A 26,026-nucleotide genomic window follows, 5' to 3' on the forward strand; every position below is an offset into this window, starting at 1 on the left:
TTGGGCTATGATCATAGCTATTACTGTCCATCAGCTAAAAATACACATTGGATTCATCAAGGAAAGAGTCATGCTGTGCATTCATACCATATAGCACATATACTGTTCAGAAGGGTCCATTTGATATTGGATAGTCACGATAGGAAGGAACGGGATGAAAACTCCTATAAAATCCTGGCAACCAGAAATTGCCTCCCAGCCACTGTGGAAGTAAGGACAGTAATAATTAGAATTGCCCAGTTTAATCTTGTGTTTAAATTCTGTTTATATGATTGGAATTAATGAAATTATAATTAAATTGCATGGGGGATGATACAGTTTCATGTTATCGTATTTTCCCATATTGTCCCCTATTTCTCAACTTATTGCCTTAGAGCCAGGTATTTCAGAGGCTATTTTTAGATCTATTTGGGAATAGGGTCTGTTGGAGAGAAAGCATGGATTTGATCATGTCATTTTCCAGCCTAAGGCCCTTCAGTGTTTCTTTACTACTTCTAAGATGAAATTACTTAGCATGGTATCAGGCTTAGTGGTGTGATCCTTGGTCTCTGCCAGCTTTTCTGTCAGTTTCTCTCTTTTCCCCTTTCTCCCCTTTGTATTATTAGTAAAACCACCCTCTTTGAAGTATTCAGCCACACCTCACACCTTTGAATTCTCTCTCTTCTCTCCTGCCTGGGGAATTTCTCTCCCATCTGTCAAAACCCAGGTTAGGTGGTAACTTCTGTAAAGCCTTTCTCCGTTCCCTGACAGTTTGTTACCCCTGCCTCTGACTCTTCAGTGTCTCAAACATGCCTTTACAACATTTGTGAGATGTGTTATAATTTTTTGGTTATTCATCTTTGTATCTTCGGAATTAGCATGTTTTCCTGGTGCCATGGTATTCAGTAAATATTAAGTGAATTGAAGTTAATATGAGTTTGAAATGGATATTAGACCATTTTAAAACCCCTTTTGGGTTTAAAGCTCATTTAAAAACAAATTTCTGTGTGACTAGGACCGTGTCCTCATTGTCTCTAACAGTAGCTGTGTGAGTAGGCTGTTTACTGGAATTGTTGATCCCCCATTGTGATTGAGGTACAGTGCTTAAGAAAACTTACCACTGTTCTTACTTTTGACCCATTTCCTCACCTAAAAGTGTTTTCTCAGCATAATAACCCTCAAAGGCATAGAGCTTGCATGTCATGTAAAAGTCCCAAGATAATGGCTTTGTACTCAGAAATGATTGTGCAAAAGTATTTTGGCATTGTAGCAACTTTAAACATTTCAAATCAAGAGAGACTAGGATTTCTCCATACAAATAATCACATCACAGTTAGTGCTAAGGTTCCTCAACCTGTGGTTACTCCACAAAACAGCGGCTCTTCCTGCGCTAGGTCCTGGGTGGAGACCAGAGAATTGATGGTGTCGCCCCTCTTTCTTTTTCTTTCTTTCTTCCTCCTTTCCTCCCTCCCCTTCCCTCCCCTTCCCTCCTCTTCCCTCCCCTTCCCTCCCCTTCCCTCCCCTTCCCTCCCCTTCCCTCCCCTTCCCTCCCCTTCCCTCCCCTTCCCTCCCCTTCCCTCCCCTTCCCTCCCCTTCCCTCCCCTTCCCTCTTCCCCCTTCCCCCTTCCCCCTTCCCTCCTCTCAGCAGATAAGTATTTCAGTAAAATACATGAGATCAAGGGACTCCCTTTTAAAGGTTATAATATCTAAATCAAATACATTTCAACCATCAAAAGTCCAGATGTGCCAAGTATATACTGTGGCATGCCTTGGTTTTGCATCATTTTGTATGCTTTTAAATCAACACATTTAGCACTTTAGAAAATGGCTTACCATCAGGTTTTAAATAGCTACCTGATACATATATTCTCTTTTAATTTTACAGCACATTGAATAAAACATGCCTGTAGATTTAGATACCATAACATCATTACTTTAAACATTCACTGGGTATCAGGTTTCCAAGTCCTAGAATAAAGAATGTCTGTAGGAGAGTTCATTTGTAGCATTTAAGGTATGAATTGCTCCCATTCTGTGCTTTTCCCAAACTGTATTTTAACATATGTACAGGTATATTTCTTTGCTGAGCTCATTTATAAACAAGTAAGTGTTCAAGTGGAATTCATGAAAATTTAAAACAATTTTTGTTGTGTAATTCAATAGACTGCCTCTCAGTCTGCTGCTTCTGAAATCCCAGTAAGTAGCATGAGAATCTTAGGTGGTTTTTGCACCTGTGCTTTGGAACAAGTTGGTTTTGACTGTCAGATGCTCACCTTGCAAAGCAGCAGAATTTGTCCTTTCTGCATGAGTCCTTTCCCTTTTACTAGACAAAGTGCTAGTGGTACACTATGATGAGAACAATTTGTGGAGTGAGAAAAAGCCCCACAGTTTATACATAAACAGATGAAATTATGATCTTCAAAAAATGTAAAGTGAATTTCAACTAGGAATAATTTGTAAAATCAACATTAGTATCTAAAAGGACATTAGAGCTTCTATTTCCAGGCTGGTCTATTAATGCTTTTTAGGAAAAATGTGCAAGTGTAGCAGCTGCAAACATTTTCTTTAGCATCTTTTCACATTTTTTTCATTGTCTAACTGTAGTACAGCAAAAGTCTTTATTCCCCAAGCATCAGAAGGAGGTTATTGTTCCTTCATGCACCTTGGCCACAGTATTCATATGCCAGCAGAGGTCTCTGAATCAGTGCTGGAAGAGCAGTTTGTAAACATAAAAGGTGAGCAGTAAAGAGTTTGGATCTTTAACCTGTGACACAGTCTTCTTCTGACTGGTTTTTATGTAAGATTTGGGGTCCAGATATTCCACAGCTTATTACAGATTTTAGGTTTAGACTCATTATTCTCAGTGTTACTGCCATTTTTAATTCAAATGTATGTACAGAATTAGTACTTTCCGTTCAGGCTATAAAAAGGGCATTGTTTTTAAAAGGTAGAAACATCCCACTTTTAAATTCTGGTGCTTAAAAATACTGCCCATGTGCGTGTGCACACACACACCGAGAAAGAATTAAAGTAAACATACTAGGGTATGATGACATAAAATTCCCTCTGGAGTGAGACAGTACTATGGATCTTTGATACTGTGCATGTCTGTTATAATTTTTAACTGCTGCTGTTCTGCTTTTTTGGGTTGATGCTCTTACGAATTTTGGTGTCCGTGATGTAACTGTTGGCCTTTTGAGGAATTAACAGCACTGAGTGTGTTTGATGCATTGTTTTGAGCATGAGTTTGGTGGAGATTATAAGAGGAAAATCACTGTAAAGGAAGATAGAATTATCTGGCAGGAAGAAGGTAGAGGAGAAAGGAGCAAAAAGAAAATGAGTTGCTACAAAACACTGAATCCGTGGGCTAGGGAGGATTTGAATGTGACTTTAGATTTCTTCCTACTCTTCCATGGATAGAACTGTCCGTAAGGAATCTGGTTTAAATTCTGTTTTCCTCTTAAAGTCCCTGGTGGAGAGGCCACTTAGTTCTGAGAGAAACATTAAAGTACAGTTCATACAGAAAGGAGGGGCAGTCTTAGAGGAAGAAAGAAAGGTGCACCATTTTAATGGAAGGAGCCTGGGCTAGAAGACAGACATGGATTCTGGTCCTGTCTTTGCCACTAGCTTTTAGCGTAGAAGCTTAACCTCCCTGGGCTATAAAATGGCCTGGATTCAATGGTATAGATTGGAGACAATCTATAATTGTTTGCTAATGGGCTTGAATATGGGGTTTGCCTGGTTACAGAAATGGTAAGAGATCCTCTTGATGTGTGAGGAAAATTTAGAAACCTAAAGCAGTGGAGCAGGCCTTAAAAAAAAATAGAGACACTTAGTGTGCTTTGGTTGGGTGTTTAAGAGGAAAAGAAGGCCTGTTCTGCCTTTTTGGAAGAGGAAGGAGGCAGTCTGTGGAGGGAACATTGAAGGGGACATTGGGGTAGAAAGGAGAAGAAAAAAGGGAGTTGTTCATTTGATAAATAAAATCAGATATTTCTCTCTTATATGTCTCTCTTTTTTTATTGCTGCATATTACATTTCCCTGCATGTGACAATCTGCATGAGCATTAAAACCTGTTCTCCGTATCTATGACTTGAGTACACATGGTTGTTTCTGGCAACTTGCTAGTAGTATCTGCATACTAGCATCTGGTATTTTTATCCTTCTTCCTTAAATTTGTGATGCTAAAATGTGTGAAAATTTGCATATCGAATGCATTTTAGGTAGCAAATATTTTGCATGCTCTGAGGTGTTCCGTTATTCTGGAAGTCTGGACACAGGCGCTTGGGGTCTGATCCAACAGTAGGGGATGTAAAGCTTATCTGTTCTTTGTAGCACAGCACTGGCTCGTTCACTCCCTCCGGCAGCTGCTAATAGCGTTAGTTTTCAGATTTCGTAGTTACAAGGAAGGTGACTGAAGGGGACCTGGAATGCAGGTGACTTCTGAGAGAGCAGCCTCTCCATGTGGATTTGTAAAGCTACTCTCACTCCACTCCAGACTCTTCCTATTCCCTCTGCCTGGGACTTCCTATGTTGTGATCATTTGATATTCAGAAAACATACAGGAAGGTTGGAAACTGGTCCAAGGAAGTCAGGAACTCGGCAGACTTTTAGTTGGTAAAATTTTAGAAAATTGAAATTAGAATTCAGGCCTCTTGACTGCCATTCTTGCAGCCACTTTTGGGAAGGAAGGGAGAAGGGAAGGGGAGGTACATTAAAACAAAACAAATACAATATAAGAGTCTGTTATAGGGCACCCAAAGGACTGGCCTGCAGACAAATCAGTGTCCTCCTCCAATCGCCATCTTTTTTTTAAAAAAGATTTTGTTTACTTATTTGAGAGAGAGAAAGTGACAGCATGCATGTGTGCACACAAACTTGGGGAAAGGCAGAGGGAGAAGCAGACTCCCCCCCAGAGCAGGGAACCTGACCTGGGGCACCATCCCAGGACCCCGGGATCATGACCTGAGCCAAAGGCAGACGCTTAACAGACTGAGCCACCCAGGTGCCACCTATCTCCATCTTTTAAATCTACTGTTCTTCCTTTACAAATTATCCCTACCCATTGGTACATATTGTTGTTTTTTTCCTTCTGAGATGTATACAGGTCTTGAAAGAATTTTTAGCTGCATCAGCTCTAGTTTCTCACAGCACCTTGTGGTTAAGGGCTTAAAAACAGAGGGCCAAAGTTCCTTTTTTCTCAGAACACAAGATTTCTTCACTTACTCCCAGTCCTATTATAAGTATAAGGGAATTTTGTAGATTATAGATTTAGAACTAAGCAAGAAGGCTCTGGTCCTGAGATAGAAACTCCCATTTTCTATATATTATTATTTTGCTTGCTTCTCTTGTTTAATCCCTGCCCCAGTTTCTGTTTCTTGTCCCAGACATCCAGCACTGGGCTTCTTTTTGATTCTCACATAATTGTTCTGAGAGTTCTCTGCTGACTCTGGCAACTTCATGGTGGGGCAGGGTTTGCAGGAAGCCTGTTTCTGAAACTGGCTCAGCTAATATGATGGCCACCCTCTGCAGGCAGCACTCGTTTCTCTGTTGGAGACTGCCTGTCTCTTCTCATGCTAAACGTGAATTGTTGGAATGCTACTTGGAATTCCCAGAGCTACATTTTGCCTGGGCATGATACAGTATAATAGACAGTGGTCTACTCCTTCTCTAAGGAGTGAGTGTATCCACAATTATTTTACCAGGCTCTCTTGAGAAGTCTTGGAAATTACTTTTTGAAACCAAGGGTTGAGTCAAGGTGAATTGAGCCAAGAGGGGGAGGATTCTCATGTCAACTTGAAGATTTGTCACCTGTTCAGATGCTTTCCCTATCTGTCTCCCTTCCCTTCTCCCAGCCCCCTCCACTATTGTCCTTACTTATGTGTTCAGTAGAGTCTGCTCACCAGATTGGCAGGGAGAGAACCATTCCAGCTTGCGCATACCTCAAGCCCCACTTGGCAAACAGGGATTTTCCTGGTCTTTTGAAGCAAATTAGACCTAGCTAGTTTTAGGACCTTTGACCACTGTGTGGCCTCCTCCCTCCTTTTTGATGTTTATGGGTCTATTCTGCTGAGCACAAAGCCTACAAGCAGCCACGTCTTTTCTATGCAGCTTGCGGGCAGTTTGGATCTCCAGTCTTTTTCAGGATGTTCCTTTGCTTGACACAAAGCCACAAGCCCACTTTGTCATTTGGGGCAAATAAGTGTAGTCCTACCGTCACCTTGATCAGCACTTCTCTGTAAACAAGACAAGATTACCATTCTGGTTCCCTTTAGCTTCTTTGTCATTGCAAATCACAGCTAGCTGTAGTGTGTAAAGTAGTACTTGGAGAGATTATGAGTTTGATACTTGAGAGATGACATATTTCCCTGTTCTTTCAGAGGTGGTGCCTCCTCTTCATTCCTTGTCTTCATGCGCAGACATGACTTGAGGCTGTTGATTTAGAAGGAAAGGAAGGGAAACCCTAATTCACTCAGTAGTAAATCACTTGAATACTACTGATTCAGATAAATTTGCAGTTCTGTTCGCTGCTTTCCCTTGTAGAGCTTTTGAATCTTTCTTGTTGGACCCATTGAGGGAACTGCAGGATCAATGCCTTCTTGACTAAGGGGACTTCATCTGTTTTAATTGCAGGTTCCATTACAGCTTATAGAAAGTGTTGAATGCCGAGATATATTTCAGCTTCATTTGACTTGCAAAGACTGCAAAGTTATCAGGTATGTGATGTGTTTATGCTGCTTTTTAGTGTGGAAAATACGTATTTTTAAAAGAATGGATTCATGGTTTGTAACAGAAAAACAGCTTTTGAGGGTCAGCCTTGTTAGGAATATTTTCTGAGTAGTTAGTGCCTGAAATATTTCATCTTTAGCCTACTTTCCTATTCAAAAGTGATTTTTAAATTTTTTACTTGGAAATAATTTCAAATTTACCAACAGAAGTGCAACAATTAAAATATTACAGAGAACACCAATATGAACATTTTACCCCATTTGCTGTATTGTTTGCAGGGGCTCTGTGTGTGTGTGTGTGTGTGTGTGTGTGTGTGTGTGTGAGTGAGATTCTTTTTCTGAACACTTTGAAAGTAAGTTATGTAATCCTGGCTTTTCACCCTGAAATACTTTGGTGTGCTTTTCTAAGAATAGGGATATTTTCTTACATACCATGGTATCATTATCAGCTTCACAACTTCACACTCCTAATACTTTTATCCAGTCTTCTATCCATGTTCCAATTTTGTCGCTTGACCTTATAATGTCCTTTATAGCATTCCTCTTACCCCACCTTGTTCAGGACTGGATCCATGCAAGGTCAGGTATTGCATTTAGTTGCTATGATTCTGTGGCCCTCTTTATTTTTTTAAAGATTTTATTCATCCATTTGTCAGAGAGAGAGAGCGTGCGTGCACAAGCAGGGGGGAGCGGCAGGCAGAGGGAGAAGCAGACTCCCCGCTGAGCGTGGAGCCCAATGCAGGACTTGATCCCAGGACCCTGGGATCATGACCTGAGCCGAAGGCAGACACCTAACTGACGGAGCACCCAGGTGCCTCTGTAGCCCTCTTTAATCTAAAACATTTTTCGCTACCTTTCTTTGTCTTTTATGACATTCACATTTTAAAGAATATAATCTTTTATTTTAATTGAATTTTTCTCATTTTGTGTCTGTACAGTGTTTCCTCATGATTAAATTGGGGTTGTGTATTCTCGGCTACAGTACTGTACGTGTGAGGTTGTGTCCTTCTCAGGGTGCTCTGTTACATATGGAGGCAAGCAATGTCCGTCTGTCCCTTATTGGTGATACTAATTTTGATCACTCTTGTTGAGGTGTCACTTGCTTTCTGTATAATTTCTACATTTTCTCCCTTGCAACTAATAAACAGTCTGTGAGAGGCACTTTAAGACAATGAAAAAATATCCTGCTTTTCATCAAGTTTCTCCATTGCTTTAACATCCATTATGGTTTTTATCTGATAGAATCTTTACTATAATGATTGCAAAATGATGCCTGAAGTGTGTTTTTAAATTTAGTAGCTCTAGAAGTTCTAAATTCCCTTATCTCTTTGACTAATTTTGGAGTGCCGGTAAACACTCTGTGGCATACTGATGAGCCACACTGATTGGAATGCGGGAGAAGTGGCCTCCTTGGTTTTAAGATATATAATAAGTTGCCTTTTAGCCATTGAGATTTGGTTTGCTTTGATAGATACTAACTACAACTCATATTTAAAAAGCTTGTTTATTAATTACTCAGTTTTAAATACTGTCTGCATTTGAAAAGGTGAAGTATTTTTTGCCCTAATTGAATCTAAAGATACGTACCCAAAATTACAATTCATAATATAATTGTTTGGTTCTCTACATGGTCATAGCTGAAAGTTTCAGTGTAATATATCTTATTTTGGATCTGCAGTTGCTGATTTTATTCTAATTGCTGAGTAGAGAGATTTTGAAATTATCAAACTGGCCAAAAGTTGTGCTGTGATTTATTTTTGAGTTTGGCCTGATAGGTTATAACAAAACAAAAAGAACTTCTCTTAAACCTATTTCTTGACAACCTTTATAAAGCTTTGGTGGAAGATGTAGACGGAAATCTTACTCATGAAAGAGAAAACTGCCATTTTACTTTAATAATTACCATTAATCAATCTCTGAAGCAATTTCACCAGCCTAAAAATAAGTTTTCCACATGTCCATTTTTTTTTTCTTTTTGACATTTTGCACCATTGGCTAAAATTTGTTGGACCTCTTTTTATTATAAATGATGAACATGCGAATGGCCACCTCTGATGCTTTCTTGAATATAGTCACTGCACCAGGAGGTAGGCACTCTTGAAATGGTGGCTTCCCTTAGGTTTCATTGTCAGCTGTCTGCTAATTATATCCATACTTGTTTGGCTTTACAAAGGTGTCAGTTCTCAACCTTTGAGCAGTGTCAAGAGTGGCTCAAGAGACTGAACAATGCAATCCGACCACCTGTGAAAATAGAAGATCTCTTCTCATTTGCATACCACGCTTGGTGCATGGAGGTCTACGCCAGTGAAAAAGAACAACATGGAGACCTGTGCAGACCAGGTAGACCTTTCTAAAATGTGCAAATGGTGGCTTTTTTGAACTACTGTTGGAGGTACCCTTAACATAAAATGGGACTCCTAAGCATACATGTATTCATTCAGTGTATATTTTATGGAGCACCTAGCATGTGCCCATCACTTTAAGCTTACTAGAACATGTTTCCTGCCTTTTGGGGGAAGGGAAGAACACTAGATTTGGCATCACCATCTACTGGGCCTAAAAACAACTATAGTAAGGTTTAATGGGTGTTGTAAAGAAGCCTAATGAAGGGGGGCCATGAGTGTTGTTTACACATCTGGGAAGACTTCACTTTCAAAGTAGCTTTTGAGTAGGCTTTGAAGGTGGAATAAGGAAGGGTTCATTGATTAGAGAAAGGGGGAAAATGTTAACGCAGGTTTCATGAACAAAGGTCCAGAGGTATGTGAGGGTAGGGTGCAGAATAGTGGCATATTTTCTTATTTTCAAGTCAGAGATTTCCTGTCATCACCCCTTTCATCTCATAGGTGATGAAACTGAGGTCTAGAGAGGCCAGGTGACTTCCCTCAGGACAAACAGTGCTGGAGCCCAGGCCTCCTACCTTCCCAGGAGATCTTTGTTCCACTCTGTCTTTCTCCCTTAGAAATGGCTTGGATCAAGTTCATGTTATTTCTCCACATGTATTTGTAAACTTTATGCTGCCATAAATAGAACCTTGCTGGTCCAGCACTCAGTCTTCAGTATGTCCAGCCTGGAAGCAAAGTCTTGAATTTATAAGCAGTGAGAAGTTGTGAGCCTCCTTCCAATTCAGCTTACCCTTAGGACTTTTTTCTTTAAACTTCAGTTTTTAATCCTTAATTGTCAATCTTAACCGTTCTGCCCTGGGTCATTTTAAACATTTGAGGCTAATCCAGCTTTGCTTGCATCACTTTGGTTTCCTGGCTCTTTCACTGGTTGAAGTTTTTGGTTCATAATTAAAATATAAGCGTAATCTTATTTTTAAAGATGCTGTGATATATACTTTTGTTTGACCCTCATGACCTCATCAAGCAGGCAGGATAGCCTGTGTCTCTGTTTTGTTTTGTTTTTTTTATTAAAGATTTTTATTTATTTATTTGACAGAGAGAGAGAGAGCGAGAGCAGGAACACAGTAGGGAGAGTAGGAGAGGGAGAAGCAGGCTTTCTGCCGAGCAGGGAGCCCGATGTGGGACTCGATCCCAGGACCCTGGGATCATGATCTGAGCCGAAGGCAGACACTTAATGACTGAGCCACCCAGGCGCCCCTGTGTCTCTGTTTTGGGAGCCAAAGAAATGGAACTTAGAGGTAAAGCCTGCTGCCAGGTCCCACTGCCAGTCAGTGACAGAGCTAGGACTTAACCCCAGCTTTCAGCTATTGAGAGTTGCCTGTGTGGGGTGCTGTGGATGCAGAGATGAAAAACAGGCGCTGCCCTTGTGGAGCCACAAAGAAAGCCTCAGGAATCCAAGCTACCCATGAGCCTGGTCAGGCCAGTGAAACCCAGAGTCAGCCACAGGAGTCCACACCATCCTTGAAAAGGGTATGAGAATGTGCTTAAACTGTGTCTGACTTCACTCCTTCATCCGTTGCATCTTTTTCTTTTTCCTTCTTTATTGACATGCCATTGTATTTTGTTATTGTTGTTGTTTATGGCTCTTTTTGGTTCCCCCCCCCAAGGTAAAATTTATGTACAGTAAAATGCACAAATCTTAACGTATTTTTGCTGAATTTTTAGTCTCTGCCATTTCCTAGGATAATGAAATTAGTGAGTTATATCTTGCTCTATGATGTTGGTTAGTCAGCAAGGCTTGCTTTTTCTCCTAACCTCCTTTTGTCACAACTACAGACTGACAATTCCTCATCTGTTTAGATGACTCCTTATTCCCTTGATAAAATTAGTTTCTTTTGGATTTGAGCCATCTCTTAGGATATTGCTAAGGTGTGCCAGGTCAGAACTTCACTTTTTTAATTATGGATGGCCATGTCTTGAGCTGGGATGACTTCTGTCCCCAGATCCTTCCCTTCCTGATGATATCTGGTATTCTTTGGCCACCAGAACATACAGATGTCCACAGTGTTCTCTATCTTTTCATTAGTTTGTGATGGATGGAGGTATTTGGGGGGTAACATACTAATTTAAGAACTAGGGAGCCTGAATTCAAACCCATACTTTATCATTTAATTAAAAAAATAATACTGGGCAAGCCATATCTTCTTTGTACTTTAGTTTCCTTTGTTCTTCAGACTGGGACATTCCTTTTCTCCCTGCTCAAGCTGATCTGGGTATCCTGAAGATCAAATCTGTTATTGCTGGAGAGTTCAGTTCAGTAAATATCTGAGTGCTTCCTATGTGCCATGCTTGTCAGAACATTTTGGAAATTATGACTATACAAGGTGATGCCATTGTAACTGATGGGTTGGAACTTACTCTGTGAGTAAAGGTTGTATTTTGTTTCTTCCTAATACGTCACAAATCCACACTGAAGTTCACCTACTGTCACTTACATGGAATCTTATTGTACTTCAGTGACTTGGTTTGAGTTTGTTTACATGTATGGCTTTTTCCTTTTTATATATTTTCACTGTGGAGTACAGAGGGGAAAACCTGCTCTTAAAAAATACCGTGGTGGCGTTTTTAAAGCCAGTCAACCTGGTTCTTCTGTCTCCACCCAATATTGTTGAGTGTTGGTGGTGGCTACAACATTACTCACCAAGTAGGAGCATACCAGACAACCACATTCTTATAAGTCATCTTTAGGGTGAGACAACACTTGAAATATTTCAAAGTGATGCCTTTGTATAATCTGCTGCAACATATGAGATCATAAGCATAGACTCTGAATGGCTGAAGTTAGTTTAGTCTTTTAGCAGTTAATAAAGCCTTTTATGGATTCTTCTCTGCCTTGTCTGCTAAGAGTAGAATGTGTCAGAAAGGAGGGAAGTGGGAAAATTGCATCATTACCTTGTATTCATATAAATCTTAAGTTTTGACTGTTGAAGCTGTCATAGTTAAGCCAGCCATATGGTGGCCAAAGCTCTGAGTCTTAATCTGCTTTGGAAGAAGTCTCAATGCTATTGGAATTTACCTGTGAAACTTGCAAAAGTTTTGGCGAAACTCTTGACTTGACTCTTAAACCCATTTCAAACTCTACAAAAGGAATGGACTGAAAGCTTAAAGCTTCTCTCCCATGTACTCCGTTTTCTTCTCTTCATTGTAACTGCCTTCTTGGTGATCATCCTGTACTTGAGCATTAAGCAGGGGTCCTGACAAATGACTGGGCAATTCAGTTATTAGTTTCGTAGCATCAGGCCCATCTCTCTGACCTCTCTTCTGTGAAATGCCCATTAAGTGCATCTTGTTTAACGATGAACAGCATAGGACTCTGGGTCTTAACAGCTGTTGTGCAGCTGCCTGTTTAGTATAAAGTCAAAGCCCTTGTCATCAGTCTTACGAGTTTGAACAAAGTCCAGTAAGTGTACATTTAGATGACTGTACTGGGACCTTTGTTCATAGAAAAGAATGATTCCTCCTTCCATATTTGAAAATCTGGGAGGGCTGGTTCTTACCTTCTCTGACTCTGGTACAGTTCTTCTTCCTCACATCCTGGGTAGAAGACTGGCTTTTCTATCCCAGACCTTTAGGCTGTGTATAATTGTGGGCTTGAATGCTGAGAATCACCCAGGGAGCTAGACTTTTGGGGGGAAAATTTTTTTAGACTGCCTATTGACACTGGTTATGATAGAGGGTCTCATTTCTTTAAAAAGGTTTTTATTCCGGGCGCCTGGGTGGCTCAGTTGGTTAAGCGACTGCCTTCGGCTCAGGTCATGATCCTGGAGTCCCGGGATCGAGTCCCGCATCGGGCTCCCTGCTCGGCGGGGAGTCTGCTTCTCCCTCTGACCCTCCCCACTCTCATGTGCTCTCTCTCTCTCTCTCATTCTCTCTCTTTCAAATAAATAAATAAATAAATAAATAAATAAATAAATAAATAAATAAAAAGGTTTTTATTCCCACTGAAATAAGAATTGCTGGACTGTTTGCATTTGTTGTACAAGAAATACTAAACATTAAAAAAGGACACATCTTCATTTGGGGGTGGGAGGAGGGCAGACAGCAGGGTTGAAATGGAAATTCAAAGCCAAAGAAACTTACAACCATAATATTTTTTTTTTTTTAAGATTTTATTTATTTATTCATGAGAGAGAGAGACAGAGAGAGAGAGACAGAGGGAGAAGCAGGCTCCCAAGGAGCAGGAAGCCCGATGCGGGACTCGATCCCAGGACCCTGAGATCATGACCTGAGCTGAAGGCAGACGCTTAACCATCTGAGCCACCCAGGCGCCCACAACCATAATATTTAAGATGGGATATTATAGTATTTTTAGTATTGAATCAGTGGAAACCTAAGAATTCTTAGAGGGAAATTCTTAAGGGAAATCAGCAAATAGATATGCTTGGCATTCACTTTTCTAGCTGAATAAACATAAGGGAACTTCTAACACAATTTGGCAAAAGCCAATTGAATTACTCATGTATTTCAGGTCTGTTGCTAGATTTTTTTTTTTTTTTAAGTATTGCTTTTCAAAATAAGTTGTGATCCACTTGTGGGTCGTGAAATCAAAAATTTTAAGGAATGAAATATAAAATGAAACATGTAGGATAGAAAATATCAAAATGTATCACACGTAGTAAGGGTGGGTAGTTTGTGAAACTCTTTTTTTTTTTAAAGATTTTATTTATTTATTTGACACAGAGAGAGATAGCGAGAGCAGGAACACAAGCAGGGGGAGTGGGAGAGGAAGAAGCAGGCCTCCCGCCGAGCAGGGAGCCCGATGTGGGACTTGATCCCAGGACCCTGGGACCATGACCTGAGCCGAAGGCAGACGCTTAACGACTGAGCCACCCAGGCGCCCTGTGAAATTCTTTTAAAAATAAACATGTATTATGATTATGATGTAAAACCTAATTCTTATTTGGGTTGTGATGGTCAGTTTCAAAGTTAGGAACTCACTGTTTTAGAGGATACAAAGGTAATTAAAACTCCTTTTTCTCAAGGAACTTGAATAACAGCTCAGAATTTCATGCTCCTGATGGTGGTAAGCTTTTCTTTGGGCAAATTGCCAGTGATGGAGGTGGTGATTTGCCAGTGATTATTTTAAAATTAGAGGGTCCTTTTAGGGCATCTGTGTGGTTATGCTAAGATTGGAGGTACTAATATTAAGAGTCATTAATTAAAGTACTTTTACCTTTTGCAAAGACTTTGGAGCTGTATCACAGGTGGGAAAAATCTCATTAATTACTGAACTTGGAAATTGTCATGGTTTTACAGTTTTTAGATTGGGATTAAAAGTGAAGGACTCTCTAATATTCTTGATGGTCACTATTCCTTACAATTTGTAGACAGATGGCACCCCATTTCAGATAGCTTTCTTCCTATTTGAAAGCCTACTTCACATCTAAAACTTTTCCAAAATGGGGTTCATTCATTTCTTCTTGATTATTTCTTCCTGAATCTCTGTACCTCATCTTTTTATAGCTCTCCTTCAGGAAACATATAATACCTAGTTGAAGCTCAAGAAAAGCAGTTTAAATGGGAAGTAGTTTTATAGAATTGTCATTCATTCAAGTAATTGCTGTTTCCTATTCTGAAGCTCCTTTCCCAGGGAGAGCAAAGCTTTATACTTTGATCACCAAAGCAGTCTAGTCTGCTTTGTGCTTTTGTTATTGTAGTTTCTTCCAGCCCCCACCAGCATTTATTTTACAACCTGTAACACTACATATTAGAGATACTGCTTAATGGTTTTTTGTTTGTTTTACTGCCCTAGGACTCTGTGTGTTTTCAAGGAAGAAAGTTATTTCAGATTTAATGACTTTTATGTTAGGTTCACTTCTGCATTTGTTGCTTGCTGTCTTTAGGAAGAGAAAGCCAATTTCATTAGGGCAAATGTAGGCTGATTATACTTGTTTGGATGGATATTCTTACAAAAGCTTAGCACTTTACTTAGTAGTATGGTGTTTCCTGAGATTCCTGGGTACTGGCAGTTACAGTTTCATGATCTCTTATCTTCAGTTCTATAATCTATAAGGCTCTGAAAATCAAAATATTTCTCTTATTTGGTGGCTTGACCTGATCTGAGCTGACATGAAGCTATTTGCTGCTTTACTTATTCCAGTTAGTGTGAATTTTCCATGTATTTCACTGTAGAAATATTGTTTGATTAGTAGACCCTGTTGAGAGTGTTAATCTAATACTATATTATATACACCATCTTAAACTCCAGAAAACTCAAGTTTTGAAATCTGGCCCATAGAGTTTCTTATGAGGAGTTGTAGATTTGTATTACTATTCTTGGTGAACTTGTTGATTTTATTTTTTATGTATACTGTGAGTGTGGAAATAGGAGAGTAGCCAGTATAGTGACAGGGACTGGGTTTTGGGACCAGATAGATTTGCCATAATAACCTCTTTCAGTTTCATTTTTATCCTCTGTAAAATGAACTCGGTGATAACCTCTCTGAGTTGGTCGTAGTGATTAAATAACAATTCTTTTTTTTTTTTAAAGATTTTATTTATCTATCTGACAAAGAGAGACACAGCAAGAGAGGGAACACAAGCAGGGGGAGTGGGAGAGGGAGAAGCAGGCTTCCCGCGGAGCAGGGAGCCCGATGTGGGGCTGGATCCCAGGACCCTGGGATCATGACCTGAGCCGAAGGCAGACGCTTAACGACTGAGCCACCCAGGCGCCCTTAAATAACAATTCTTGATCAAAATTCTAAGATGTGGGAACAACCTAAGTGTTCATCAATAGATGAATGGATAAAGATGTGGCATATGTGCATGTGGCCACGCACGCACACACACAGGAATATTACTGAGTAATAAAAAAAAATTCGCCGTTTGTGACAGTACGGAGGGACCTAAAGGTTGTTATGCCAAGTGAAATAAGACAGACAAAGCACCATATGATTTCACTTATATGTGGAATCTAAAAACGAAGAAACAAAAAAAAATAGACACAGATTCGTAAATACAGAGAACACACTGGTCTTTGGTTGCTAAAAGGGAGGGGCGAGCAAAATGGGTGAAGGGGATTAAGAGGTACAAACTTCCAGTAATAAATATGTCACAAGGCTATAAGGTACAGCATAGGGAATATAGTCATTAATATTGTAATAACTTTGTATGGTGACAGATGGTACCTGCACTTACAGTGAGCATTTCATAATGTATATAATTGTTAAATCACTATGTCATACACCTGAAACTAATGTAAATTGTATTAGCTATATTTCTATTAAAAATTAATTTCCTCATTCCTTTGTGTAGTCTTATCCTGACAGGGACTTTTTAAACTAAAACTAAATATATGTTATTTATATAACTGAGCGGGGTAGCTATGCTTTTATCCTACCTGTTTTGCAAAATGGTAATCATTGCTTTCTTTCTGCTGTCCTTGGCCCCGTAGGGGAGCATGTAACGTCAAGGTTTAAAAACGAAGTGGAGCGGATGGGTTTTGATATGAACAATGCTTGGAGGATTTCCAACATCAATGAGAAGTACAAGTAAGTTGTATGGGTGCCTGTGGACTGTGTTTCACAGCCAGTACCTTTGCAAAAACCCCAGTTCTCATGTGGTAGGACATTTGAACTTAGACATATTTTTTTTAATGGAATTTTACTTATTAAATCTAACTGCATGGTCTTCAGGGTACTTCGTGAGTCTTCTGTTACCATTGCTGTCACTGGAGTGGTAAAATGATATGTTGTAGGATTCTGGAATCTTCCTTTCCATCCCCTCCAGACCTCTGTTCTTCCTGGTTCGTGCATTTCCTAGACAATATTGTGTTCTCGTGTAGGCAGGCAGTTTCCATTGGTCTCTTCACCACTTGATGTCACATTGGAGATAGAATCCGTGATCTCACAAGCAGTGATAAAACACATAGAAGCTAGTTTTTATGACTTCGTTTACTCCAGATTCTATGAAATAGGCGTACTATTCTGTTCTTTCTAACTTCATAGCTATGACCATTTAATCATTAAATATTAATGTAATCACTATTAAATATTTTCCATTTCTTGTTTCCTTAAAAGGTGTAAGTACTTTGGTGTGTGTGTGGGGGGCAGTTAACTACTATGATTTTGGTGGTCCAAATTTCTATAAAACAAAAGAAAATTGTTCAGGAGATTTAGATTAATATTTTTCTCCTCTTAAGATCCCCTCTAGCAGTTGGAGGCATTAATCATTCTGGTTTTTTTTTGAACTGCCTCAAATTACGATAGCCATTTTCCTGGTCTATTTGTGGGGTAGCCATCAGAGCATTTCATTTTTCATTGGAAAAACTATAGCTAATTACTGTATGCAGCTCTTAACATGGACATTGGCCGAGGAATTAAGAACCTGGGGTGTTGTGAAGAAATAGGAGCTACAGACCTCTCATACCTTGTCTTTTCTCAGTCACAAGCCAAAGCAGAGAAGGGAGTTGGAGGCTGGAGGCGAGGCATCAGAGAGCCTGAGACTGCCAGAGGCCCTGCTCATATATAGCCCTCCTTTCCTATGCTAGAAACTGCTTATCTACATGTAAGCAGCTAGTATTTGCTAAAAAGGTGACTACTAGATAGTGTAATACTTACAGGACAAGGAATATTGGGTGAAGTCAGAAAACCGAATTAAGCTAAACTTGTTGAAAAAAAAAAGTTCAAAAGCCATTTGGTTTTCAAAATCGCTATTCAATATGGGTTTTAAAAATTAATTTTTGTCTTTGAGTCCACTATTTCTACCTCAAAACCAGTCTTCAGGACATTGAAAAGTTCTTCCTACTACAAAGAAGAAGAGCTAAATTTACTATTAAGTTTTAAACAAGATAAAAGAAGACAAAAGAACAGGACTTGTGGTTAGCATATTAACTATGCTCACAGTGTCCCAGGTCATTTTTAGGAGTTTGTGGGTGTTAAGTTTATAGAGCTACTCTTGGTCGTAGATATTCTCTTGGTCCAGTGGCTTTTAAGTTCCTGATACTTAATCTTCTAGAAATTGAGAACACGATGGAGATATTTAGTGCAGAATGATCAAAACCCCTAATTCCTAAGCTACTTGGTGTTTTCTGCCTCTTCCCCCAATGCATGAGGTAGGCTAGGGCCAGGCGGTGGTGGTGCAGGAGAGGGAGGAATTTGTGTATTTTAAGATTTGGATTAAAGGTCTTCTTGCCTTCACTGTTTTTTTTTTTTTTTTTTTGTCTTCACTGTTGAAAAGGAATATTGGGATACCCATAGAGAGACTGTCCTATAAGTGAAAAACCTGTCAGAAAGAACTGCTTTTTAGGGCACCAGCTTGACTAGCATGCAGTTACTGGCTGCCTCCCTAATGAAAACAGCTTTTTTCCTCCTTGAATATAATTCTGAAGTGTGTTTTATAGAAATTATGATTAATAGCTTATTCACATTACTATCTTGGGTCAGTGGGCCTGTGATTATATATGCAAATGTCCTGACTTATGGTACTGCTTCTGCATACCCATGCCTGCGCCTGTTACCTATAATTAGGCCACATCAAAGAATATGTTAGTAATTCTATAAGGTCTTTGGAAACTTGAAATTGTGGGCTTTTGTCCTCCTTCACATGTTTCCCTTTGACAGAAGCCTGAAAGAGTGAGGGAGTCTGATTGAGGTGACAAGACTTTCACTTCTGTAGTTGGACTGTGCACTTTGTGTAGTTAAGAAATTACTTGTATGTTAGTTGCTTCACGGTAACTTCCTATTGTAACAAAGTAACTGCCTGTGGACTCCCCTTATATCACAGATGTTAAGATCAACAAATTTCCAAAGGCAGCCTAAAGTGGAACAGTCCAAGATAGTGTCACGTGACATATGCATAAGTAAACACCTAAGGCAACTAGTTCTGCTGAGTAGGCCAAGACTCAGCTAAAGCTCCTTATTGCCTTTTAACTGGTTCTGGGGTAGCTTGATCAACATCCTTATGCTGGCTCACCTAGTGTCTCTCCCTCTTCTCCCTCCGTGTCTCCCTGTCTTCTTCCCCCACTCCCCCTTTCTCACCTTCCCTGTTAGGCTGTGTGGTAGCTATCCACAGGAGCTCATAGTGCCTGCTTGGATCACCGACAAAGAACTAGAGAGTGTGGCAAGCTTCAGATCCTGGAAGCGCATCCCTGCTGTCGTCTACAGGTGAGTAAGCCTGGCCAGCCCGAGCCCGGTCTGGTGCTGCTATCCACTGCATGGGGTCTGCTGCTCTGCTGCCGCTAACCTGGGGAGGAAGGGAAGGGTTCAGAGACCTTCCCAGGCAACTGTGTGCTTCCTTTTATAGTTAAATTCACTCTTCCGGTGACATACCAGTACTTACCGCATCCAGAACACTTGGTGATGGTTCAAGTGATAAGAAAAATTTAATAGGAAAGTGGCTCATCTTGTATTTTAAGATCCTTCTGACATTCTATGGGAAGATCATGTGTTACTGCATTTAGCTTCCGATGTTGGCCTTTGGATTGAGAGAGAGGAGTTCCAGAAAGTGAGAGTTGAGTCATCTGTGATTGTTTTTGTAGTTGAAACTTTGAGACATGAGAGAGTTCTGTTTTGAGAGGAAGCATTTAAAGAAGAAGGCTAGGGCTTGGCTAGATAGATCTTAAAGATCAAAGGCATGAGAGCCAAGGGAGTCAAGTTCTAGAACGGGATGGTGGCGTGATGTTGAGCACAGGTTTGGGAGTTCAGGTCTTTTCACTGATACTCTTGCTAAGGCACCTTGAGTAAATTCCCTAACTGACCTCAGCCTGTTCCTAATTAGTAAAATGGGAATGATGGTCTTACTTTACAGGTATGCTGTGCCACTGAATGAATCTGTAAATATTGGGCTTCCCTAAGCAGTACATGGAGTAGGTTGTATTCCTGGGGGCTGCTTTTATATATAATTCATTGAATAGCTCAGTTCTCAAGGACTCATGTTAAGACTTGAAGAAGTCATTCCCTCTTATTTTAAAACTGTTTCAGATGTCATCTCTTTATGATATTTACATTGTCCATTTCACTTTTCCAGTTTGCAGACTTTTTGGGCTTTCCTTGAATTTGGGCCCAACCAGTGGGGCTTAGAGACTTTAATGCCAGGAAGCATTCCATTGAAATATTGAGGTCATAGGAAGGGATTTATCTCCTTGTGGAATTTCCACTGAGGTAACCAGCTTGTTCATTTAGTCCACTGATGGCAAATTCTGATGGCCGTCCTGAATAGAGAGAGATGAAAAAGTATTTGTTTCTGGCCCAGTGGAATCCATTAAGTTTTCAATCTCAATTTTCATCACTGTTGTTTTCAGACACCCCTAGAAAAGTAGGTCACCAAATTTACCTATCACTCAAGTGACAAGGATGACACAGGAATTACAGAGCAGGGAAAGCTGAAAGGATTTGCGTCTTATCAGTGATCGGCCCAGCTCAAATAGGGGCAGCAGCCAGGGCTGCTCTGTGGCCAACAGCTGTGTTAGATCAGCAGCCCTGGCATTTGAAGGGTTTGCTGACTTTGAGCATCAGGGGGAAGGACTGTCGTTTTCAAAGTACAGGGCTTTAGGTGAATTCTCCTTGTTGGTAGAGAACTCTGTAAATGCAAGTTAAAGAAAAACTTCTTAGAATAAACAGGTGAAACCTTTTTTCCCTTCTAAAATTTATTCTAGAGAGCATGAGCCATGGGTTTTTTTTTCCCAGCCCTTTCTAGAGACCATAGTATATATATATAAATGAAATTTATTTCCAATTTCTCTGAGTAAATCTGCTCTCAAGTTCTTGGTATTAAAAAAAAAAAAAAAAAGTTCTTGGTATAGTCCACACAAAATCAGATAGACTTCTAGGAACTAGCCTCTGTTTTGGAACATGTGTCTTGTATCTCTGAGCCCCAGACTGGGTTGTTAAATTGTTGGGGAGCTTTGTAAGCCGTGTATAGAAGAATGTTTTGGGGATACTCTGCCACTCTCTGCTTTGGTGGCAAGATGATTCTGAATCCAGCATGAATTTAGTTGTCTGTAGACTGCAGTGTTGATTCCTGAAGTTGCTAGCAGCAGTTACTTGACAGCACCACGCTGAACCAGTGCCCGATTAGTGTTTTTTTCCCCACTGTGATGAGAGAATGTTTAATTGGGTTTATCACTGAAGACAGAGATTGCTCTAACACAGTAAGATGGTGCAAAGGGCATCCATCTGTAGTGCAATTCACAGCTCCCCTCTTTGTGTATTGAGTGGTTATTAGAAATTTCTAGTCCTTTAGTGAGCTTGCTTAATACTAACTTAGGGATAATTTAAATACTTATGTATTTCTATATGAAATTGAAGCATTCGGTGTTAAGTAGGGCATCTTAATTTTTATACTTTTTCCTGGTTCTGTTTGTTAATATGGTAGAAATGCTCTTTGGTGATTTATTGTATTGTTTTAGTTCTTGATCATGCAGTCGAAAGCATTTTGGAAGACTGCAGAAAACTGCTTATTCCAACAGCTCAGTTTGCAGTCTGGCTGTTAAAATGCATGACCCTTTAAACCCAAGATCCAAGCTGAAGAGTGCCATCTTCTGCTCCTCTTGGGCACTGCTGGGAGCATTGCAGAGAAAGAGGATGCTCAGGAAAGGCCCTGCCAGCCTCTTTTATGAAGGTTTGGCATTGGTCAGCTCTGTTGTTTCCCAGTGCCTATTATATATGCTAGTAGGCATTTTAGGAAATAGGTTTTATTTCCGTTGGGCTCCATTCAGCAGGTGAGCCAATTGAGCATATTGGCAAGTGCTTTCTGTTACTTGTCTCTCTGTTCTGAAGGATTTAAAAACTACAAGGAAACTGATGGTTCCAGTGGAATATGGTTCTTGCTGAATTTCATTGATTGCTGGTGAGCTTTAGGATTAGAAACAAAAATTGTTCTCACGTTGTTCCTTGAAGATGACAAATAGATTCAATAGTATGTTTTATTTGAATCTATCTTCTACATATGTGTTATATGTGTGTATGAATGTATCTATTTAGATTTTTAAAAAGATTTTATTAATTTGAGAGAGAACATGTGAGATGGTGGAAGAGCAGAGGGAGAGGGACAAGCAGACTCCGTGTTGAGCTCGGAGCCTGATGTAGGGCTCCATCTTAGGACCCCGAGATCATGACCTGAGCCAAAACCAAGAGTTGAACGCTTAACCGACTGAGTCACTCACCTGCCCCTGTACTTAGATTTTAATGGGAGGTAAGACATGGACACTTCCCCTCTGGGAGATAGAATTGGGGGGATATAAATTTTTTGCTTACTACTTACTCTGTTTCATAATGAACTGATTACTTTTAGAACTTTTTAAAAACTACTTCATGATTGTCACAGTTCACCCCTTTAAAGTGTACAGTTTGGTGATTTTTTTTTTTTTTAAAGATTTTATTTATTTGAGAGAGAGAGAATGAGAGAGAGCAAGCACATGAGAGGGGGGAGGGTCAGAGGGAGAAGCAGACTCCCTGCTGAGCAGGGAGCCCGATGCGGGACTCAATCCAGGGACTCCAGGATCATGACCTGAGCCGAAGGCAGTCGCTTAACCAACTGAGCCACCCAGGCGCCCCCCAGTTTGGTGATTTTTTAAAAATACATTTACAGAGTTGTACAACCATCACTACAATCAATTTTAGTACATTTTCACCATCTCGGAAAGAAACCCCAGACCCATTAGTAGTCAGTCCCTATCCCCTTCCCAATCCCCGTAGCCCCAGGTCACTAGTAATCTACTTTGTTTCTACAGATTTGCCTATTCTGGACACTTCTAATAAATGGAATCATACAATATGTGGCCTTTTGTGACTGGCTTCTTTCCCTTAGCATAACATACTCCAGGTTCACCCGTGTTGTAGCATTTATTGGAACTTTATACCTTTTGATTGCCAACTACTAGTTTTATAGCTTTTTAATTGCTAAAATTGCCTAATAAATTCCTAAGTAGGAAAAGACTGGATTTTATTTATTTATTTATTTATTTATTTATTTTAAAAGATTTTATTTATTTGACACAGAGAGCACAAGAGAGCACAAGCAGGGGGAGCTGCAGAGGGAGAGGGAGAAGCAGACTCCCTGCTGAGCAGGGAGCCTGATGTGGGGCTCGATCCCAGACCTGAGCCAAAGACAGATGCTTAACCAACTGAGCCACCCAGGCGCCCCAAGAGACTGGGTTTTAGTATCATTGTTATTATTTTTTTAAGATTTTATTCATTTATTTGACAGAGCGAGCGAGGGAACACAAGCAGGGGGAGTGGGAGAAGCAGGCTTCCCGCTGAGCAGGTAGCCCAATGCGGGGCTCAGTCCCAGGACCCCGGGATCACGACCCGAGCTGAAGGCAGACGCTTAACGACTGAGCCACCCAAGCGCCCCGGTTTTAGTATCATCTTAAAGTAGACTTTTGAGTAAGATTTCTGGTCTTAATTTAAAAAAAAAAAAAAAGGATCTATCAAAAAAAAATTAAAGGGGGCGCCTGGGTGGCTCAGATGGTTAAGCGTCTGCCTTTGGCTCAGGTCATGATCCCAGGGTCCTGGGATCGAGTCCCACATCGGGCTCCCTGCTCCTTGGGAGCCTGCTTCTCCCTCTGCTTCTCTCTCTCTCTGTCTCTCATGAATAAATAAATTTAAAAAAAATCTTTAAAAAAAAAGAATTAAAGGATCAGAGTATGGCTTATTGAGGTTTATGCTGTTCCTTCTAAGAGCTTAAGGAAAGGTAGCTGGTGCATTGAGCTATCTGCCTATAATAAGAGCAATTTGTGAGTCATGAAATCTCAGGAGATTTTGTAGAGTAGTCCACTGTGGGCCAGGTAAGTGTTTGAGTCCCAAAGGTGGGACCTTGTTTTGAAAAGAATCCCAAAGCCAACCATAAGTGTACAGTTGCTGCAGTAGGCCCTCAGAAGTTGTTGTGGAAACAAATTTTTCTGTGTCAGCATCTATTATGCCAGGGTATTCAGATGCAGTATTAAAAAGGAGAGATTAATGTTTCATTATTGAATAGCAGATTTAGTGTAGTATTTGTAGATTATTTTTTTACCCGATTTTTCAAAAGTAAATTTTAAAGATTCTCAAACATATACTTTATGAATATAAATTTTTTCTTTTCTTTTTTTTTTTAAGTATTTATTTATTTGAGAGAGAGAGAGAGTGAGATAGAGCCCAAGACGGGGTAGGGTCAGAGGGAGAAGCAGACTCCCTGCTGAGCAGGGAGCCCGATGTGGGACTCGATCCCGGGACTCCGGGATCATGACCTGAGCCAAAGGCAGTCGCTTAACCAACTGAGCCACCCAGGTGCCCTAAATTTGTTTTTTCTAAGAGCACACATTTATCATTTTGTTGGTAACTTTACAAAGATCTCTAAAATGATAAGATTTTTGAGAAAGATCCAGATAGGTTTTGTTGTTTATTCTTGTTGCTCTAGATGATTTCTGCCCTGAGAGGACTTGAAGCTAATCCATACTTACCTGTATTCAGGCTCTTCGTTAAGGCATTTAATATCCACTACCTTACTTTTGTGTGAGCACAGAGCATTGGAATGGGGCCACTGAGATGGAGACGATTGTTGTGTCTTGTTCCTTGCACAGGCACCAGAGTAATGGAGCCGTCATTGCCCGCTGTGGACAGCCGGAGGTCAGCTGGTGGGGCTGGCGAAATGCTGATGATGAGCACCTGGTGCAGTCAGTAGCCAAAGCTTGTGCCTCTGACTCCCGATCAAGTGGCAGCAAGCTGTCGACTAGGAACAGTTCTCGAGACTTTCCCAATGCGGGGGACCTTTCTGATGTGGAGTTTGGTAAGATGCTCCCTGGATCCAGTGGCAGCAATTTTTAGAGTATCTGTGAGAACTTTTTCTTGAATGGCCTTTTCCTTGTAAGACCTATGATTTGTTCCATAAGAGAGAGAGGGTGAAGCTTTAGTTGATGGGATTATTTGAGGAGTCATAGGTCTTGACAAAGAACCAGAAGACTGTTTCAGACTTGGCTTAAGAGGGCTAGTGTTGTTGGTTGTCTTTCTAGTCATTGTGACAAGAATGGGGTATATATATGATAGGGGACCTGGAATTTCTCTGGACCATGGCAGGAGACACCAGACTTCATTAAGAGACTATACATGTAGACATGAGATAAAGGAGATTGTAGGCAAAACAGAAGATAAAGAGAGAAGTCCTATGTATCAAGGGTTCTGTTAGGTGGGTTTCACTTAACTGAGGTTTTTGTTTGTTTGTTTCTTGGTATTGCAATAGGTGTTTTGGGTTCTTATTTTGCACAATTCTGGGAGAGATGGGTTCATTTAATTTTTCATCCCCACTCCTGATGTTCCTAGATTCTTCTCTGTCAAATGCTTCAGGAGCAGACAGTTTAGCCATCCAACCGCAGAAGCTTTTGATCTTGGATGCACGTTCCTATGCAGCAGCTGTGGCAAACCGAGCCAAAGGAGGAGGCTGTGAATGCCCAGGTGAGGTATAAGGTGCTTTGTCCACTAACATTGTTCTTGTGAGTCCAGCCATGTCCAACTGGGTCTTAGTTCTCAATTTGAAATGAATGGCAAACCATGTTCCTCAGCCTATCTTGAGAGAGCCAGAGCTGTTTGGATTCTTAACACTAGTTTTTTTCAGGGAAGAAATGGAGGAGGAGGTGCGGTGAAACCAAATAATCTTCCTTCCTAACCTTTAGGTGATAAAGAAAGTAAATCCTCTCCGTAATAAGGCCTGTTCATGTTTGGAAGTTGCTTCTTTAGTGGCTCAATTTGTCAGCCTTCTAAAAGATTTTGTTGCCTTTGACAGTGGGTTTACTCATCACTGACCTCACAGAAAACTTCCCACATGGCTTCTACTTAGAAAACCTGGGGTGGAAATTGAAGCAGTAAATACAGAACTCTAGCAAGGCACCTCTGTCCTGACCTGTAGCACCCCCACTATTTGATTGCTGACTTTCTCCAAGGAGGGACCCCTTCGGTGCCAGTTGTGTGCTGATAGAGCAGGTAGAGGCTCCAAGCTCTTTATTCGGA

At 40.4% G+C, this 26,026-nt stretch overlaps 1 protein-coding gene and 1 long non-coding RNA gene across 21 annotated transcripts in view; one reads left to right on the top strand and one right to left on the bottom strand.

The window, feature by feature from the left end:
- MTMR3 (myotubularin related protein 3) overlaps positions 1–26,026 on the top strand; it is a 141,879-nt gene that overhangs the window by 98,220 nt on the left and 17,633 nt on the right. For 11 of the 20 annotated variants that reach the window (XM_064578656.1, XM_064578649.1, XM_064578647.1 and 8 more), the window contains 7 exons: positions 2,143–2,175; positions 6,611–6,693; positions 8,879–9,045; positions 16,501–16,597; positions 19,097–19,210; positions 24,607–24,812; positions 25,343–25,474. In XM_064578656.1, the coding sequence (XP_064434726.1) occupies positions 2,143–2,175; positions 6,611–6,693; positions 8,879–9,045; positions 16,501–16,597; positions 19,097–19,210; positions 24,607–24,812; positions 25,343–25,474 (832 nt within the window). The remainder of the gene's footprint in view (positions 1–2,142; positions 2,176–6,610; positions 6,694–8,878; positions 9,046–16,500; positions 16,598–19,096; positions 19,211–24,606; positions 24,813–25,342; positions 25,475–26,026) is intronic. The other 9 variants (XM_064578653.1, XM_064578658.1, XM_064578657.1 and 6 more) reach the window with 2 other exon arrangements.
- The window catches only part of LOC129046200 (uncharacterized), a 102,634-nt gene continuing 95,812 nt past the window's right edge, over positions 19,205–26,026 (bottom strand). Inside the window, exon 6 of the long non-coding RNA XR_010407451.1 lies at positions 19,205–20,256. This is a non-coding gene — a long non-coding RNA (uncharacterized LOC129046200). The remainder of the gene's footprint in view (positions 20,257–26,026) is intronic.

This window comes from Mirounga angustirostris, unplaced genomic scaffold (assembly GCF_029215605.1).
Source record: "Mirounga angustirostris isolate CCGP_5_RB_7025 unplaced genomic scaffold, mMirAng1.0.hap1 SCAF_14, whole genome shotgun sequence".
NCBI lineage: Eukaryota > Metazoa > Chordata > Mammalia > Carnivora > Phocidae > Mirounga > Mirounga angustirostris.